Below are 18645 nucleotides of genomic sequence, written 5' to 3'. Positions count from 1 at the left end.
AAAGGCTGTTTGGTTCCAGTGACTAAAACTGTCTAAAAGTAATAAATGTTGTAGCAAAATGACCATGCTGCCCTCCCACCAGTTACCCCTCCCATCTTCAGCTCCGCCCACCATGCTTACTACACCACCGTCATCTTCATGGTCCAGTGCTTCCCCAGCTCCACCTCGTGGGGCTACCCGCCGTCGGCACCACCAACCACTTATTTCGGCTCGCCACCGTGCCCTTGCGCCACGCCACTGTTGGACAAGAGGGAGGGGGCCGACGTTGGATGAGAGGAAGGGGGCGGATCCGGTGGGGAGCTTCGGGGGTGACGGATCCGGCGTGTGGAGCTTCAGGGGCGTCGGGGGAGCGGGGGCGCCGCCGGCCCGTGCGGTGGCGCGAGGGAGCTCCAGCGGCCAAAATTGACGCCGTGACAGGAGGACGACTGGGGAATAGGGAAGCGGGGGGGGGGGGGCGTCGGTAGATTGGAGGATGCGACCGGACCAAGATCGCCAGTGCAGGCTCACTAAGGCCGCCGCGACGGTGCACGCAGTGTACGAGGTGGAGGCAGAGCAGATGCGCTTCGAGGGCCCGCTCGATAGGGCGCGGTCGTGCCGGCGGCTTGGGAACGAGAGGGAGGGGGCGGATCCGGTAAGGGAGCTTCGGGGGTGGCGGATCCGGCGTTGGGGATGGGGGAGTGAGCGGCGACCGGCGTGGGAGGCGGTGGCGGCAGCGGCAACAGTAGCAGGTGGAGGTGGGGAAGTCGGCGGGGAGGACGAACCCTGTAGGGATTTGCCGGTGGCGGAGGTGGGGAGGTAGTTGGGCTGGGGTACGGGGGTGGTCGCGGCGCGGGAGAAGCCGCCGCGGAGATGATGCCGGCAAGGAGTGATGGTGATGGCGGGGCCGCGACGGGGTGCGGCAACGGGGAGCGGCGTGCGGCGTGATGGGGCCCCGTGGGGGTTGCCGTGGGGGTCTGGTGGTGGGGTAGGGTTGCCATGCGGCGGCGGCAGGAGGCGGCAGGCGGCGAGAGGGACGCCGCCGGTGGGGGTCGGGCGGGAAGGGACGCCAACGGCGGGCAGAATGGCAGCGAGGGGCTGGGTAGGAGGGAGGGTGGGGGACAGAGAGGGGGGCAATAAATGAGGGGCAGTGGGGGTTCAGGATGGGCTTTAGGAGGTTTTAGGAGGAGGTGGAGCTCCTAAAGGAATTGAAGCCTCCTAAAAGTTTTTAGTCACTTTTAGTCATAGTGTTGGGCTCTTTAGTCACTTTTTAGGAGCTAAAATTTTAGAAGGTTGGAACCAAACACCCCCTCAATATTTATAACACTAAATATGTATGCTATGAAAATATATTTCATAATGAATCTAACGAAACTTGTTAGACATCAAAAACATTGGTATATTTTTATATAAACTTTATCAAACATAAGATGGTTTGACTTAGAATAAAACTTTACACTTTGCGGGACGGAGGCTGTTTTTTTCTTTTTTTTTCTTGCGAGGAAATTCCTCTGATTTTTCATGGCTCCAGGGGGCTTTCCTTCCAAATCACCGCGTACAGTACATTTCTTTCTGTCCGGATGAAAAATTGTCATTTTCTGGAACATGTCAAATACAGACATTCTTTGGCTGAAAAACATGCCCAATCACTCAATTACGTGTCACAGACATGGGCTTGGATAGTACTCCTGTCCTGATCAAAGAGCGTGGAATATTACCTCTCCGGTCTCAAATATGAGTTCATGCAAGTTTGTTGCAAGTCAAATATTTTTTAGTTTCCCTGTGATCCAGAATAGCTAAAACCGATAACATAATGTAGATGTAGCTAGGTTTATCATAAAAAGATATATATCTTTTAATATAAATATATTAGTCTTTGTTAGTAAAAGGTGCATTTTGGATCGGATAGAGTAGATAAGATATGATCTGGTGGACGTCCTGCTGCTCTCTTCCTGAGGAGCATCACTAGTATCGCTGTTATTGCTTCACTTTGATGCAGTTTCCCAGTTTCCTGCTCTTTCGTCTATCATAGTTTTGGCAGACCCGGCCGGCTTGTGCTGCTATTCGTTCGGTAATTGTCCTAGCGGCCCATGCATTGCGCGTGATCCATGGCAAGCTTGAAGCTTGCCCTTTCTCCCTCCGTCCTTGTGTCCACCTCTCGCGCCTGAAATTGCTCGCTGCCATTACCTCATGCCCTTCCTGACTGATGATCCAGCTCTATTGCAGTCCCCACCACCTACTATTTTGCCCCTGCATGCATCTTCTTGGATTAGCCATAATTCTTGGTTAATACATTGCTTGTTGATCTCTCTTGCTATATGTCTTTCATTCACAAAAGAAATAACTTGTTGCCACGATCGACCTGTGATTCAATTCGGCCAGTACAGTGCCAGAGATGTGTGCTACCAATGCTCCATGCAATCTACAGCAGGCAGCAGGCAACCAGGCATGGACACAAGGACAAATTTAAATTCTTCCCAGACATTTGCAAAGAAGACAGACAAACGGAGAAGAAATGTACAACTTGCAACTCGTTTACTTCCATTTTCTGTTGGGAGTTGGGAGCCCTCCTAGCAGTGGTACTGTAGCCGCAGGCCTCCGGAAAGAAATTATGAGCCTGCATGCATGATGCGTGTGAGCGTGTCCCCTTCCTTTATTCACAGGATGGATGCCTCTGCTATTGGTTTACTCGTCCTAGTACTTTATGCGCGCATGTTTTTGTATTTCGTACTAGTACGTGTACTCCCTCAGTTCCAAATCTCTTCTACTAGACATAGTAAGCAAAGTATGATTCTGTTCTTGAGTCCCAGAAAACAGCCGCTAGTATGGTAGCAGACAAAAAGAAAGCCCACTCTGATCGATTTGTCTCGTATAGTACTATATCTATCATAGGTAGGCTCGGTTATTACTACAGTTTTTGGTGGTTCTGCTTTGACATGAAAATAAGGAGTCACTGTTCTGTTCCTCCGACCGACAGAAAGATCAAATTACATGTGCATGCGGCGTCGGTGAAAAATAAAAGCCTAGCACACATCAGTCCTACTAGGACCTGATCTGCTGATGAGAATAGGAAGACAGACATCGCTTGGCTTCAATAAAAGAAAAGGTCAAAGGGAGAAAGCACAGCTGTGGGATGGCATGCATCGACAGACAGACAGACGGTCAAAAGAAAAGAGCACCATGCGCATTTCGATGCAGGGAGGTCCCTTTTACACAATCGCAGGATACTAGCTGAGGCGAGGGAGGAGAAAAGAATATTGGTGTTGTTCCTTGGCATGCTCAGGGCCGGTCCTGAGTTTCGAGGGGCCCGGGGCATGTTACCCACCAGCATCAGGGGCACACATGACACAAGTGATGTTGTTGTTAGCAAGGATACCTGTGCAGGTGCAGCTAGCGTTGCTGTTGTTAGATGCTGCAGATCGATCAGAGACTGAAAAACAATCGCCGGCCAGAACTGGAATCGTTCCCCCAAATCATACGGGGATGCAAAGCGGCGTGGGTTACGCGGCCAACCCACTGGGCCATGCCACGCCGCATGCCCGCACAGTCCCGCATCCCAGCCCATGCTGCCGGTGCTCGCGCCTGACATGAACAGGACATAATCACCATCGTTGCCGTCTTCTGCATCGCTGAGATTTGGGATCATGCATGGTTGCGACCTCATCTTCGACTGCCAACTCTACCTCCGCTGCAGGCACAACACATGCACATCAGGAGGCAATCAGCAGAGGAGAGGAGGAAGCAATCACATGTTTAGTTTCTTGATGCCGGTGTTGACCATTCCAGTGAAACTATGGACTGAAGATTGATCGATTCCTGCAAGAATTAATGTTTCACAAGAAGGCAGTAACAATGCAATTTATTCCATGTTTGCCATCATTAGGTCTACGTACTTTCGTAATCTGCATTTAGTTTTGTAATGCAAGTAGTTGATCTAATCTTCTGGTAAAAGTAGATACAATCAAAAACAGAAAGCGTACTTGAGAACAGAATTTAGTTTTGTAACTCGATGCCATCGATCAAAACCACAAATTAGAGTAACAATCATGAAGATGAAGCACCTAATTCAAGTGGAGATAGGGCAACCGGAGGCTCTCAGCGCCTTCAGAACCACAGGCAGAGGCCTGGTTCGCATGCACACGCGTGCGGCTCCAGCAGGATGCCGCATGAGCCCGCAAAAAGCAGGCGGCGTCTCGCGGGCAGCTGCATTACTTGCGGCTTATGCGGACGGGTAGCGGGTATCCTTTCCAAACCCGAGCGCCCCCACGGCGACGGGCCTCCGCCGCCGCCCTCGGTCCCTCGAGCTGACGCGCCCCCTCGGAGGCGCCCTGACTCCGCTCGGTCGGCGCCCCTGACTCCGCTCGATCTGAGCGCCCACGCCACCCCCTCGCGCAGCTCAGCCGGTGGGGCTTCAGGGTGGCCGCACACGCCGGGGGACCCCCATGGCAGCAGCGTCGAGGCGCTGTCCGTCTACAGGAAGCCAGCCGCTGGCCTCCGGCCATCAGCAACGACCATCGATGTTCATCACCACTTGAATAGCGGCCGCGTGTGCAATCGCGTGGGAGACGGAGACCCCCAGTCTCTGAAATGGCACGGCATCGGCATGAATGAGACAACAGAAAAATGCTTTCCTCCCTTCGAAAGAAAATGCTTTCATATCTAGGGATACTATTGTCATTTCATCCTCCGGAGACTGAAAACTAATGGTAATGGCACAGAAGGGAAGGAAAATTAAAATTAATGGCAATGAAGGGAACCTCTAAATTTGAATGGCATGTAAGGAACTGTTATAGGTTTCGATGGCATATAAGAAATTTACTTACAAGAACAGCACACACTAATACTACGGTTGATGCTGCTGCCAGTAGTACGGAGAAACTCTAGCTGATGACGTATCGTCCTACTAGTATCGTAGAATCAAGACATGCGCTTGTTACGGTGTACTGATCCGCCTCTTTACGAAGGAAGGTCCACAGTCAGATATTCGGATCCAATATAAGATGTGACCTGAAAAAGATCTGCAAATAAGATTGTATGCATGCTTTATTAAAAACTATATCATTTCTGCTAAGCCAAATGACCTAGCACACCGCACTTACACCCATCAAGATTAGACTCTTTTTTTCCACGTTATCCTGAAAGGATCGTGTGATGCCTGAACACCTGAAAATTCTTCGTAGCGGAATTAAATACGTCGGAACTTCCGACACTGTGTCAGACACTGTGTCAGAACTTATGTCTAGAGACTATTGTAGGTGAACTTTATAGAAGGAACTTCACGAGCTAATAGATCGGTACAAAACAAGCTTTAGGTCAACTAGAAATGAAGAAAACAATAAGTACACGAGACCAAGAATTTGTTTACCGAAGTTCACTACCACTAAGGAAGCTACGTCTCTGTTGAGAAGCTCACAAAGAGCTGGGTTCTCATTAACCCTTTGCCTCTCCTAATCAACCACAAAGGAGGATTGAGTTACTTACTATGAATCCACGAAGGATGGGGTGATACAAACTTTCCTGAGCTCACCATACAAAGAGGGCGCTCAAACGCAAGCTTCAAGAGTAACAAAAGCGAATTGAAGACTGAAGATGCTTCAAGTGCTCTTGAGATGAACTTGGTTGACCTCACACTCAAAGCTATAGTCACACACCTCAAATCCTTCTTTTACCCAAGCCCTAGCTCAAAACTCTCAAAGATTTAGCTCAAGGAGAGGATGGGGAGAAGTATTGAATGCTCTTGGAGGTGTTTGTTTCGGGTTAGGTCAGCAGTAAACGAAGAGGGGGCTAAGGGGGTATAAATACTCGAGCCCTAAAAACTAGCCGTTGTTGTGCTGTTAATGTATTTGTTGGAACTTCCGACACAGGGTCGGAACTTTCGACACAATTAAATAAAATCCACTAAGCACCCCCTGTCGGAAGTTTCTGAAAACATCCGACAGGTGTTCCGACACTGTGAGAAATAAAATGTGCAAGTGTGCGATTAAGGTGTCTCTCATGGGTAGTTAGCATCTCAAGTAAGCACTTTGACATCTTCAAGCCAACTAGCCGTGTCCCTTTTATAGTACGGTGTTCCCATACTCAAATTTAAAAGTAAAAAGTAATAAATCAATTTTCCTTTATGCTTGAACACCTTTCCACAAGTACTCAGGGGTCCTTTCTTACACATTTGCACTTCTATAGATTTGAACTTGTCAATTTCTTGATAAAATCGTTAGCAACACCAAAACTCACTTAGAGGGCTAAATACACTTTCGTACCCCTCGAAGCCAAGACCCAAACATACGATTGATATTATTAGGTTTATAGATGCCGAAATCAACCTAGCAATGTGGCATTTAAACAAGAGATGTTGAATAGTCTCATTATCATTACAGTAGCAACATCTCAAACTTTCATGCCAATTTCTTTTAGCTAAGTTATGTTACGTTAGAATAACTCCTGTCTGATCTGGCAGCCAGCTTGTAGCAGCGACCAATATAACGGACACAGAAACACTAAAACACAATCAATCGAGTGCTTGCCGATAGACGTGTGGAATGGATGCCTCTCCATGTATCGTCGCTACCTTACGTACCGGCAGGCAGGAGTAATGCGGTGCAGGGTTGGCATGTCATGTCCTACACTGTTTCAATTCCTTTCCGTCACTCTGATAATTAAAGATATATAAACACACTAATAAGTCCGTCCACAGTAGATAATTGCGCTACCTACATACCTATTTAGCTTGTGTGCGTGTGTATCCATCGAACTTGATATCCTACTTGCACATCATGCTGCATAGTCCATTGCATTCCTAGTAGACGAGCAAGCGTGAGCCATATATGTTGCTCCAGGCATGTTTTGTCCATGTCCACAGATTGCCACACCTCTCTCATTACCGAATTATGTTTGAGGTAGTGAGGCTGACAATTTATTCACCGTACTAGCTAGGAGTATATGCTTTATTTAGTGAGATTTGTTTGATAAAAATATGCGCAAAAATATGTATCTATGTGCCATTATTATGACATGTGAGACAGGAAGTAAAAAAAAGTTGTGCAGTTACAAATAGAGAACCAGACATCGTTGCGTTCAACTTTGCGTCATGCAAACATGCCATGCTCACGCTAAATAAGCAGGGTTTCTTTGGTCACTGGTTTTTCTGGCCATCAAACTACAACATTCGGACAAGCATTTAAATATACGACATGACATTCATTCGGATAAGCATTTCTAAGTTAATTATCACATATATATTTAAAGATCGAGGTAGTGCGAGTAAAATTCGTGTTCGAAGCCATAGGAAAAGCGGACCGAGAAATGTATTGCAAACATGAGCGGTATACCGAGCATTAGGCGGATGAACAAAGTCGTCGATCTAGTCGGTAGCATGTACAGTACGCACGTCTTCATCACCGGCTCTAGGCTAGCTTATCCACAGGAACAAATTCTTACAGCTGAGATTCGCATGTTCTAGTCTCGTAGAATCGACGCAGCAAACGATCGATATGATACCACAGCTTAGCTGGATCCACCACTTGCATTATATTGTAAAAAAAATAATGTGCGGTTACTTCTCTACTTTGAATCGATCAACATACTTGTATGTATATGTGTGGTTGCCAGTTTATTAGTTTACCGATGGATGTGCATGTCCCAAGCCGGAGTAGGGGGCGGCTCGCTGCTCAAGGATTATTCCAGTTTATTTGTTCTATGAATGAACATCTGTTGCTTGCATTTTGGTGGTCCACGAACAAAACAAATATAATCTTCCTTCTACTCTGCGTTGGTGTACGATAGAGAAAACATACCGATTCCGTTGCTCGCGTGTTGTGTGGCTGCCAGTATGGGTGTGCAAAGTCCTGCAGAAGAGAAGGGGACCCAAACACAAAAAAAAACATGGGCGGCTTGTCTGCAAAAAGTAGTAGTTTGTTGACTCAACAACACCGCACGAAATGGCCCATGCAGAATGATGGGTGCATACAGCAGCCCAGAGAAGAAGCCCAACACGGGCCGTATTGTTTGGGCCTAGACAGTAGTTTGCATGTTCAAACGATGATCATAATAAAATAATTACCTCATGGGTTGGTATCCTACCCCGTCTGGGTCCAAGCCCTAGCGCGGACTCGAGTCGACGACACCCTTGCCCTCAGGTTCCCTTCCCACTGGGTTTCCGTGCTGGTGCCCTTCTACCGGCTAGCGCACTCTCTCCGGCGCCTGGAGCTCCAACACATGGCCGGCGACGAGACGACGACTCTGCCCCGCCTCCACTCCCTCTACCTGTCCAACGTCGACGTCTCGGAGGCTGCGCTCCACCGCATGCTCGAATATTACGTTAGTTAGCTGTGAATGAATAATATATAATTGCAGTGCCTCTACATTGTTTGCGAGCCTATGTACCACAATTGAAGCACAACCAAACGAACCAAAAATTTGATCCTAAGATAGAGCTGCGCTGATGACTATCTACCTGATCCTTATTACATCTCTTTTTGATGCAAACGTGTGAGTCGATGTTTTGACATGTGAGTGCCACTGACAAGAGCTGCAGTGCTGATTCATCAACAATAACACTTGGGGTCCACCGGTCCCACTGACAAGAGGAAGAAGAGGAGTAAGCATCTTTGAGTCTACCGATCGATATACTACATAAGTGTTTTGTTTGTCCCCTCGCTCGTCACAACCACATTATATTTCTAGCTTGTCTGCCTTTGTCTTTGCATATGCGTTCAGGCCGTTTGACAGATGAGACAGCAAAGCCTCTTGTTGCGTCTCATCTATCAAGTCAAAACCAACACACAAATTAATCATATTACGAGTTAGAACACAGCAGGGTGACTGACTGACCACAAAACGAGACCTACAACCGTTTGCCAAAGTTTTGGCATATTTCCCGTGTCCTATTCATTACTTTTCTCATCGGAACACGTCATGTCCTATTCACTTGTCCACACTAGTATTCTAGCACTACACCTTCTCTCTGCACCTCAAACCCGCTTGGTTGCATTGCAAACAGCAGCTAGCCGTAGTGAAACCGCAAAACATTTCGCTCACCTCAACTTATTCAACGTCTCAAACATATAGGGATGTACAAAAATGGTATACAAGACGTGCATGTCAGATAATCGTACATACAGTCACATGAAAATGATTGAGGTATATGATGTGAACAGAGTTGTTGAAGAGATTTCATTATCTTTTGGTTCAGTTCACCTAGAGCAAGAAAACAGTGCACACCACAAGTCAGCCCACGTACCTGCTTGGTTAATTTGTACCCGACACATAATATCTGTCGTCCATGCTTGACCTCGATCTCTCTCGGGAATTAGACAACGTTTGGGCACAAAAACATCTCAAAATGAAAGCTATTTTGAAAGTGCAAGATGTATTACTAATAAGACATCACTTAGCTCCTAACAAAAGTATAATACAGTATTATTCAACTTTTGGAGAAGAATCTTCCACTAAAAAATTGCCTTACATACCACAGTCGACCAGGAAATCAATCTCGAGAATTAATAATTACAAATGAGTAGAAGGCTAGGTAGCACCAACCAGTAAGCTATCGTGCATGGACCGCCTGATCGCAGATCATGCTCAGCGACCGCACACGTCTTTGAATCCATCCTCCCCTTCTCCAGTGTTCTCGCATCTCCTGCTCATATAAAGAGCAGAGCACACACCACTTTGCTCAAGCTCTTCTCTGTCCACTCGCCCGCAACAACTCTACTACAGTCTGCTCCATTGTTCTCTTCTTCATCATCTATTTAGGCTGAAGGCAAGGCCTTTGGTACCAATATAATGGAGGAGGTGGAGGTGCCTTGCTACTTCTTGTGCCCCATCTCGCTGCAGATGATGCGCGACCCCGTGACGCTCCCCAGCGGCATCACCTACGACCGCGACGGCATCGAGCGGTGGCTCCTCACCGCCGGCACCTGCCCGCTCACCAAGCAGCCCGTGCCGGCCGACTGCGAGCCCACGCCCAACCACACGCTGCGCCGCCTCATCCAGTCCTGGAGCGCGCTCCACGCCGCCGACGGCGTCGAGCGCGTCCCCACGCCCAAGCCCCCCACCGACCGCGCCCGTGTTTCCGCCCTGGTCTCGCGGATCGGCGCCACCGCCACCAGCAGGTCAACGGCGACGCAAGAGATCCTCACCGCGCTGCGCGAGCTCAGGGACGTGGCGGCCGAGAGCGAGCGGAGCAGGAAGCTCGTCGCTGCTGTTCCCGGCGCGGTTGACGTTTTGGCCGCTGTGTTCGTCGCGTCGGCGGCGACAAAGTCACAAAGTGTTGCCGTCTGCGACGATGCGCTCGAGATCATCTCCTCGCTCCAGCTCTCGGAGCAGTGCCTGGCCCGTGTCATCTTCGAGGCGAACGAGGCGCTCGTCGACGCGCTCGTCTCCGTTCTGCAACGATCCAACACGGCGTCCAGGGCGCGCGCGGCGCTGCTTCTGCAGAACGTGACGGCCGCCATGTCGCCGAGCAGGCTCGTGTCCCTGTCGGAGCAGGTGTTCCGGGAAGTGGTGCAGCTGATCCGCGACAAAGTATCCAAGGCCGCGACCAAGGCGGCGCTGCACGTGCTCGTGGGCGCGACGTTGTGGGGCCGCAACCGCGTCAAGGCGGTGGACGCCGGCGCGGTGGTGGTGCTCGTGGACATGCTCCTGGACGCGCCGGAGCGGCGCGCGTGCGAGCTGGCGCTGGGCGCGCTGGACCGGCTGTGCGGGTGCGCGGAGGGGCGCGCCGAGCTGGTGGCGCACGGCGCCGGCGTGGCGGCCGTGGGCGGGAAGGCCGTTAGGGTGTCGGACGTGGCCACCGATAAGGCGGTGCGGGTGCTGCGGTCGGTGGCGAGGCACGCGGCCAAGGCGGCGGTGGTGCAGGAGATGGCGCAGACCGGCGTCGTGGGCACGCTTTGCGCGGTGGCGCTGTCGGAGCACTACGGGGAGAGGACGAGGGAGCGAGCGCAGGAGATTCTCCGGCGGCATGCCATGTCGTGGAGGACCTCGCCGTGCCTGCACCACCACCTCCGGGCCATGTACCCTTGCTAACACCGCCACGCCGCCATTGCAGAGTAAACCGCCCTTGTAGCTGTGAATAGAGGTGTACAAAGACAGATAATTAAAAGTGAGATAGATCAAGTCGAAGAATTCGTTCAATCGAGTTTTTTTTTCTGGCTATTATATATTTATATTGGCTTCGCTACTGTTTTATTCGGGCTTGTCATCAGCTTGTTCAGTTGCCATGGCATACGTACAGAAGAAAAAAAAATTCAAATACTAACGTGCAGATGAGTATCCCATCCCATGGTATAGTTGCTGGGTAGGCAAGCAATGCTCTTGTGGCAGGACATTCAAGCTGTTGACGAGATATTATATGATTGGTGCAACGATACCAAAATATTGAGTGCACCATGCAATCATATGAAAAACAAGTACAGTAATCCATCCGTTCCAAATCATATGTTATTTTACCTTTTCTAGGTGCATAGTTTTTGCTATGCAGCTGTATGTCTAGATGCATAATAACATTTATGAACCTAGAAAAGTTAAAACGACTTATAATTTGAAACGGAAGGAGGAGGCTGAATGGCTGATACATACAGAGTAGGAAGGCAAGTTGGTGCAGTCGACAGTCAAGCACTGCTCGTCTCCATGCATGCTGGTCGTTTTCATGATCTTCCTCCTCATCTCATTTGTGATCTGCTGCCGGACCCGGCCACCATGCTTGTTTGCTGGCGACGTCGTCCTTGCCTGCAAGCCATGGGATGAAGAATGCATCCAGCCACTCTTAATTTTGGAACCGTGACGGCCTGGCATCAGAAAACGAGACTGCTCTGTTGAATCTGCTTCAACTCGCTGCGGGGACCGTACCATTATACTTTGATTGACGAATGAGCGCAGCTGGATGGAGCTGTCAGTCGGTCCCGTAAGCAGAAATCTCTGACCAACGCAGCCACGCCATGTCAAGGACATTGACCGTTTCATTACCATCAAGGGATGGAAGCATCCGGATGAGGTGTGATGATCCAGCAACACCGAGACCTTGGTGCTTTAATTTCCTGTGCTCGCCCATCCGGATGAGGTCTTTGAATAACTCGTAAGCATGCCAGTGTTTAGTGAGGACATTGTGCCAACTCTGATTTTATTTAGTTCGGGCAATACACTTTGTGAACAATACGTTAACCCTGCCCGACATATCAGGTCAAAAATTACAGGAGACCAATCTCTAAGGCGGATTGTGGAGCAAGAAGACGATGGCGAAGAAAAACTGACCAAAGCACTGATTTAGGACTTGAGGACCAGCTCTCCATCCCTCAAGGTCTTGGTGAATCAGGGAGACTTGTCAAGCCATGTGCCATACGCGAACTGCTGTTAGAGCCAATCAAACAGGACTGGCACGCATGGTAGCAATGGCAATGAGAAGTTGAGAGGAAGGTGCACCAGGCAGAGGAGATCAGGGATGCTTTACCAGTACCCATAGCTCACTTCGCAATATGGCTTATAGTTCAACTATTTGTCATGTGGATATTGACAAGGATAGCACGCTTGTTGCAGGAGCTTGAACATGATTGCCTTTGTGAAGATCCTAAAGAAATTCGACAAGGTTTCTGCTCATTTCTCTTTCTTTGTCCTGATGCTGTATCCTGAAATTTATCACATATAAGCACTTCTAAAAGAACAAGGTATGTTTTCATATTTCAGGTTACATATGCAGGTTTTCATGGTTGATTTCTTCATGGCTGATCAGCTCTGCAGCCAGGTAAAAATTTAACAAAACGCTAAACATTTTTCAAGTTCACCTATGCAAACTTAAATATACCCTACAAGCCATAATACTCAGAAGTATGTGTTTTGAACATAAACTGAAGATGACGCATAAAAGTGGTTGTGCTACCATAAAATAAAAGTTAGTTGAGTTAATACTCAATAGGCTACAACATACTCGAGTATAATTGATTGTATCAGTACAAAATTACTAAGCATGTAATGACTTCTGACAAGCAGGTACCGGTGCTCATGAGCCTGGAGTATTTGGCATGTTACTACATAATAGTAACCAGAAAATAGTAATTAATTAGAAACCAGAAAATAGTTCATGAGCCAGGAGTATTTAGCATGTTACTACATAATAGTAACCAGAAAATAGTAATTAATTAGAAACCAGAAAATATATCAATGAAGAGATGGACTGTGCTCGTACTAACCTCCCATCGAAGGTTTTGAAGCCTCGCCGTCCATATAGCATTTGTCTGCTTTCACGCAAGAATATGCATCTCTGTGTTTTCAACATCATCGAAAATGTTGGCTGACAATAAAGAAAAAAGTATCACTATATTTTCCACGCTTGGAGCACCCTAGGTGCAGTTTACAACATTGGCAGCATCGTAAAATGCCACACCTTCAATCATGATACGCTGAAAGTTTACAACTGTGTCCTGTATCCTTAATATATTGATACGCAGCTCTCCTGCTGTGTTCGAGAAAAACAACTGTGTCCTGTACACCAGAGAAAGGATAAAAAAGCCTTTTGCACCAGGACTATATCGTTTTTTTTCTCAGTGATGATACGACATAGTCAGTTCTCTAGGAGTCTAGGATGCAAAACATTGGCACCATGCTTTGCTTGCACTCATGGATATCTTTGTTCAGTTAGTTGATTTCTTATGATTGAGTCCACTATGCTTCACTGCGACTATGGCAAGTAAACTCCCTGTAGTGTTTCAGAAGAAAAGCACTATCAACAATCTTCCACATCTTATGTTACTCCAACTTGTAACGCATCAAAAATATTCTCTGATAATTCTTGTGCACCAATCCAACTACGACCAACATTCTTTCTTGCTCGCTGGGTATCAAACACACTGCGGTTCCAGGCTTTCTCATCCCACATGTCAACCGAAGCATGAATGCTTGACAATATAATGTACGGTGAAGGATCCTCTGGTCTAATTTCTAGAATCTTCCTAGCTGCTATTCTTCCTAACTCCACATTACCATGAACCTTACATGAAGCTAACAAAGCTTCCCACACTATTTGGTCTGGTTCACAAGGCATGGCATCAATGAAGTCCATTGCATCAGAGAATCTTCCAGCACGAGCAAATAGATCAACCATGCAGGTATAATGCACCATCTTGGGCTCCATGTTGTATTTTTCCTTCATTTGTTTGAAGTACACACAACCCTGTGATACATGGCCCATCCGGCTGCAAGATGACAGCAGGCCAGCAAAAGTGAAATCGTCAGGGCAGACCCCCGCTTCTTGCATCATATCAAATAGCTGAATGGCTGCAACCTCATTGCCATGCTGTGAAAAACTTGTGAGTAGTGAATTCCACGAGATGATGCCTCTATTGCTCATTGAGTTAAATATCTTCCATGCAATCTGAACACTTCCACAACTGGCATACAGGGTGACAAGTGCATTCTCCACAGAAGTATCATCATCGATACCTAGCTTCAGAGCCCTTGAATGGATTTGCAACCCAGCAGCAAGATTTGAGGTGGTAGAACAGGCTCGTAGCACACCAGTGATGCAAAATACTGGAGATCCTAACCCTCTCCGAAGCATCTCCCTAAAGAACACGAGTACCTCTTGAGCAAGACCGTTTTGAGCATAGCAGGTTAACAATGCTGTCCATGATATGATGTCCTTTTTTCCCATTAGATTAAATACCGTTTCAGCAGCAGTGATATCACCACATCTGCTATAAACAGTGATGGTAGCATTCAGCAGTACAGTATCCAACATGAAGAAAGTTTTTAAAGCATAACAATGTACCTCCCTAGCCATTCTCAGGTGTCCAATGGATGAACAGACCTGCAGCAAACTAGTCATAGCAGACTGGTCGATTGTCATATTTTCCACTATCATCTCCCTGAAAACCCCAACGGCCTCCACATTGTATCCATTCCGTGCATACGCTCCAAGCAGGGAAGTCCTTGAAAATGAATCATGCCTTATACGAGAAGCCAACCTAGCTATCTCATCAACTCCGCCACATCTGCCATACATTGTCATCAGGGCGCTCCCTAAAGCAGTGTCTACTTCGGTCCCCATCTTCAGCAAGCAGCCATGAACTTGCATTCCAACAGGTAGCAACTCAGGCACATCAAACACCTTGAGGATGCAAGAAAACGTCGCATTGGTAGGCCAAACCTTCAGTACCAGCATTTTCTTGAACAGCACAAGCGCAGTATCATGGTAACCATACGAACCTTGGTTGACCAGACAGGCAATCATGCTCGTCCAGCTCACTACACTTCGCTGCGGCGCCAACGTGAATGCCCGCCATGACAAGTCCACCCAGCCGCACTTGGCGTACATGTCCACCAATGCCGCCGCAACGCTCTCGTCCTCGTCGACGCCAAACTTGACCGCACAGGCGTGCACCTGCGCGCCCGCGGAAATGTCTCTTGCGTGGGCGCACCCGGCGGCCAGGCCCCCGAGCACGAACGAGTCCGGGCGCTCCCAGTTTCCCCGCCCCGCACCGCGGAGCATGTCGGAGAACAGAGCAAACGCCTCCGCGAGGGCTCCGAGGCGGGCGGAGCCGGAGATGAGGACGGACCAGGACACGACGTTGCGGCGCGGCATTTCGTCGAACAGCTTGCGGGCGTCCACGGGGACGGGGTGGCGGAGGTAGGCAAGGAGGATGTTGTTGCAGAGGAAGGTGGAGGCAATGCATCCGAGCTTGATGGCCGCGCCATGAACGGATTGCGCGCGGCGGCCACCGCCGCCGCCGCTGCGGAGGAGGGCGGCGAGGTGGTCGTGCATTTGTGCCTGGCATCAGCCGCCCACGCGGCTGAGCGCTGCCTGTTTTGTCTCGTCAGCTGCTCGCGGCGGCCCACCTAAAAACCTGTACCCTCTGACAGCTCCCAAGTCCCAGCCCCGGGCGCCATGCCGCCATTGCCCATTGGAGCCAGCGCTAGGAGATGAACAGGCGATTGTGGCGTGAGCTGCTGTTCTGTTCAGGAGGGGAGGAAAACGAAGGGGGAATACGTGCAGATGGGCCTTCTATCAACGCGTTGGGCTGAGATAAGGCCTATACAGGAGCCCATGGTGAGTTTTCTCAAAAAAAAAAGAGCCCCAGATGAGAAAAGGGCCAAACAGGAGCCATCTCGTTCACCCACCACCTGCAAAACGGAGAGGGAGGGAGCTCTCTCTGATGTTGGCTGTCCCTCCAAGCAGGTATGTGGTAGTAAAGCTTCGAGCTTGTTTGGTATCCTTGTACTGTATTGTCTAGCTTGTTGGTTAGTTAGCTAGCTGCTTTGGGGCTTGAGCTTTCAAGCCTTTTCACGCAAAACTGAGCGTAGGGTTCTGGCGGAGCTTAGCGAGATCAAGAGGAGGAGGAAGGAAGCTCGGTGGCAGTAGGGTTCCAACTATGGTGACGAGATGGAGGGTAAATATGGAAGTTAGCAACTTAAAATGGTAGTGAAAACCTAATAAAGTAGGAGCTGATGCAAGGGTGTTTGTCGGGGTTACCTGGCTCGGACGATTTTTATAGTTGCAGTGGAAGATCATCCATTAATGACTTATATATCCAGTAAGTCATCTCCTCACTAGTTTTCACCGCTAAATCATTCTGATTTTTCTAGATACATAACTTTTGCTATGCACCTAGATATATTATATTTAACTACATAATAAAACTACTCCCTCCGTCCCAAATTATTATTCGTTTTGGATTTTTTAAATACATAGCTTTTGATATGCACTTAGATATGTAGTTTGGGACGGATGGAGTATATATTTAGAAAAACCAAAATGATCTATAATTTGCAGCAAATAGAGGATATCATTAAGAAAAACTCGATCGAGCCGATTCTTCTCCTCTATCGATCCCACTTTAATTATGCCCGTCTTTGTACACCTCAATTAGCAGCTAGAACTACACCAACAGATCGACAGGTTGAAAAAAAGAAAAGAAAAGCTCAACTCCTCTGCGACGGATGCACTCAGGCTTAGCATTTCCTTGCTCAGAGTCGTCCAATGGCGTGGGGTGTTAGCAAGGGTACATGGCCTGGAGGTGGTGATGCAGGCAAGGCGAGGTCCTCCAGGCCCTGGCATGCCGCCGGAGCGTCTCCCGTGCCCGCTCCCTCGTCCTCTCGGCGCAGTACTCCGACAGCGCCACCGCGCAGAGCGTTCCCACGACGCCGGTGTGCGCCATCTCCTGCACCACCGCCGGCGTGGCCGCGTGCCTCGCCACCGACCGCAGCACCCGCACCGCCTTGTCGGTGGCCACGTCCGACACCCTAAAGGCCTTCCAGCCGACGGTCGCCACGCCGGCGCCGTGCGCCAACAGCGCGGCGCGACCCTCCGCGCACCCGCACAGCCTGTCCAGCGCGCCCAGCGCCAGCTCGCACGCGCGCCGCTGCGGCGCGTCCAGGAGTATGTCCACGAGCACCGGCACCGCGCCGGCGTCCACCGCCTTGACGCGGTTGCGGCCCCACGACGTCGTGCCCACGAGCACGTGCAGCGCCGCCTTGGTCGCAGCCTTGGATACCTCGTCGCGGATCAGCTGCACCACCTCCCCGAACACCTGCTCCGGCAGGGACACGAGCCTGCTCGGCGACATGGCGGCCGTAACGTTCTGGAGAATCAGCGCCGCGTGCGCCCTGGACGCCGTGTTGGATCGCTGCAGAACGGAGACGAGCGCATCGACGAGCGCCTCGTTCGTCTCGAAGATGACACGGGCCAGGCACTGTTCCGAGAGCTGGAGCGAGGAGATGATCTCGAGCGCCTCGTCACAGACGGCAACGCTTTCCGCCTTTGTCGCCGCCGACGCGACGAACACGGTCGCCAAAACGTCCACCGCGGCGGGGACGGCGGCGACGAGCTTCCGGTTCCTCTCGCTCTCGGCCACCACGTCCCTGAGCTCGCGCAGCGCGGCGAGGAGCTCTTGCGGCGCCGTTGGCCTGCTGGTGGCGGCGATCCGCGAGACCAGCTCGGCGACACGGGCGCGGTCGATGGGGGGCTTGGGCGTCGGGACGCGCTCGACGCCCGCGGCGGCGTGGAGCGCGCTCCACGACTGGATGAGGCGGCGCAGCGTGTGGTTGGGCGTGGGCTCGCAGTCGGCCGGCACGGGCTGCTTGGTGAGCGGGCAGGTGCCGGCGGTGAGCAGCCACCGCTCGATGCCGTCGCGATCGTAGGTGATGCCGCTGGGGAGAGTCACGGGGTCGCGCATCATCTGCAGGGAGATGGGGCACAAGAAGTAGCAAGGCACCTCCACCTTCGGCTGCGTCTCCTCCTCCATGGTTAACTAGCTAGAGGTGGTGCTGAAGCCCGAACAGATGGAGAAGATGAGAACAGATGTCGGATGGGTAGTGTCGAGCTGTTGCAGGCGAGTGGACAAAGAAGAGCTCGATCGGGAAAAATGGCGTTCTCTTTATACATATATGGGCTGAGCAGGAGACGAGAGAGAGAGGATGGATTCAAAGACGTGTGCAAGTCCACACGGCGATGATGAGGGTGAGCTGACCGAATATTAATTGGAAGACACCGATGCGATCTGCGATCAGACAGTCCATGCACGATAGCTTACTGGTTGGTGCTAGCTAGCTAGCCTTCTACGAAAGAGACGGCTCTCCATTATAATTATTTATTATCGAAATTGGTTTCCTGGTCAAGTGGGGTAGGACATTTTTTTTAGCGGAAGATTCTACTCCGAAAAATTAAATAATTAAATAGTTTGGACC

General features: G+C 49.9%; 3 protein-coding genes across 4 annotated transcripts; 1 reads left to right on the top strand and 2 right to left on the bottom strand.

The window, feature by feature from the left end:
* Nucleotides 1-9558: 9558 nt before the first annotated feature.
* LOC117850147 (E3 ubiquitin-protein ligase PUB23) lies at nucleotides 9559-11160 on the top strand. Its single transcript, XM_034731953.2, has one exon. It carries the CDS (start codon nucleotides 9757-9759, stop codon nucleotides 10996-10998), a length of 1242 nt encoding a protein of 413 aa, XP_034587844.1. The 5' UTR covers nucleotides 9559-9756; the 3' UTR covers nucleotides 10999-11160.
* Nucleotides 11161-12074: 914 nt separating this feature from the next.
* LOC117850145 (pentatricopeptide repeat-containing protein At4g13650) lies at nucleotides 12075-15969 on the bottom strand. 2 transcript variants are annotated; one of them, XM_034731951.2, is made up of 3 exons: nucleotides 13349-15969; nucleotides 13155-13255; nucleotides 12075-12593 (listed from the first exon to the last, which is right to left on the bottom strand). In XM_034731951.2, the coding sequence occupies exon 1, from the start codon at nucleotides 15722-15724 to the stop codon at nucleotides 13706-13708; it is 2019 nt and encodes a 672-aa protein (XP_034587842.1). In that variant the 5' UTR covers nucleotides 15725-15969; the 3' UTR covers nucleotides 12075-12593; nucleotides 13155-13255; nucleotides 13349-13705. The 2 variants fall into 2 exon arrangements, with proteins under 2 accessions (XP_034587842.1, XP_034587841.1); XM_034731950.2 differs by having other exon boundaries at nucleotides 13155-15969.
* A 756-nt stretch (nucleotides 15970-16725) lies between these two features.
* Nucleotides 16726-18412, bottom strand: LOC117850146 (E3 ubiquitin-protein ligase PUB23). The gene has a single exon (XM_034731952.2). It carries the CDS (start codon nucleotides 18201-18203, stop codon nucleotides 16953-16955), a length of 1251 nt encoding a protein of 416 aa, XP_034587843.1. The 5' UTR covers nucleotides 18204-18412; the 3' UTR covers nucleotides 16726-16952.
* Between the last annotated feature and the right edge of the window lie 233 nt (nucleotides 18413-18645).

This window comes from Setaria viridis, chromosome 3 (genome assembly GCF_005286985.2).
Source record: "Setaria viridis chromosome 3, Setaria_viridis_v4.0, whole genome shotgun sequence".
Taxonomy (NCBI): Eukaryota; Viridiplantae; Streptophyta; class Magnoliopsida; order Poales; family Poaceae; genus Setaria; species Setaria viridis.
The sequence above is the reverse complement of the archived record's forward strand: the minus strand, read 5'-3'. Positions and strand labels throughout refer to the sequence as shown.

Excerpts from the sequence above, each read along its gene's own strand:
- LOC117850147 (XM_034731953.2), top strand. The coding sequence starts at position 9,757 with ATGGAGGAGGTGGAGGTGCCTTGCTACTTCTTGTGCCCCATCTCGCTG.
- LOC117850145 (XM_034731950.2), bottom strand. The coding sequence starts at position 15,724 with ATGCACGACCACCTCGCCGCCCTCCTCCGCAGCGGCGGCGGCGGTGGC.
- LOC117850146 (XM_034731952.2), bottom strand. The coding sequence starts at position 18,203 with ATGGAGGAGGAGACGCAGCCGAAGGTGGAGGTGCCTTGCTACTTCTTG.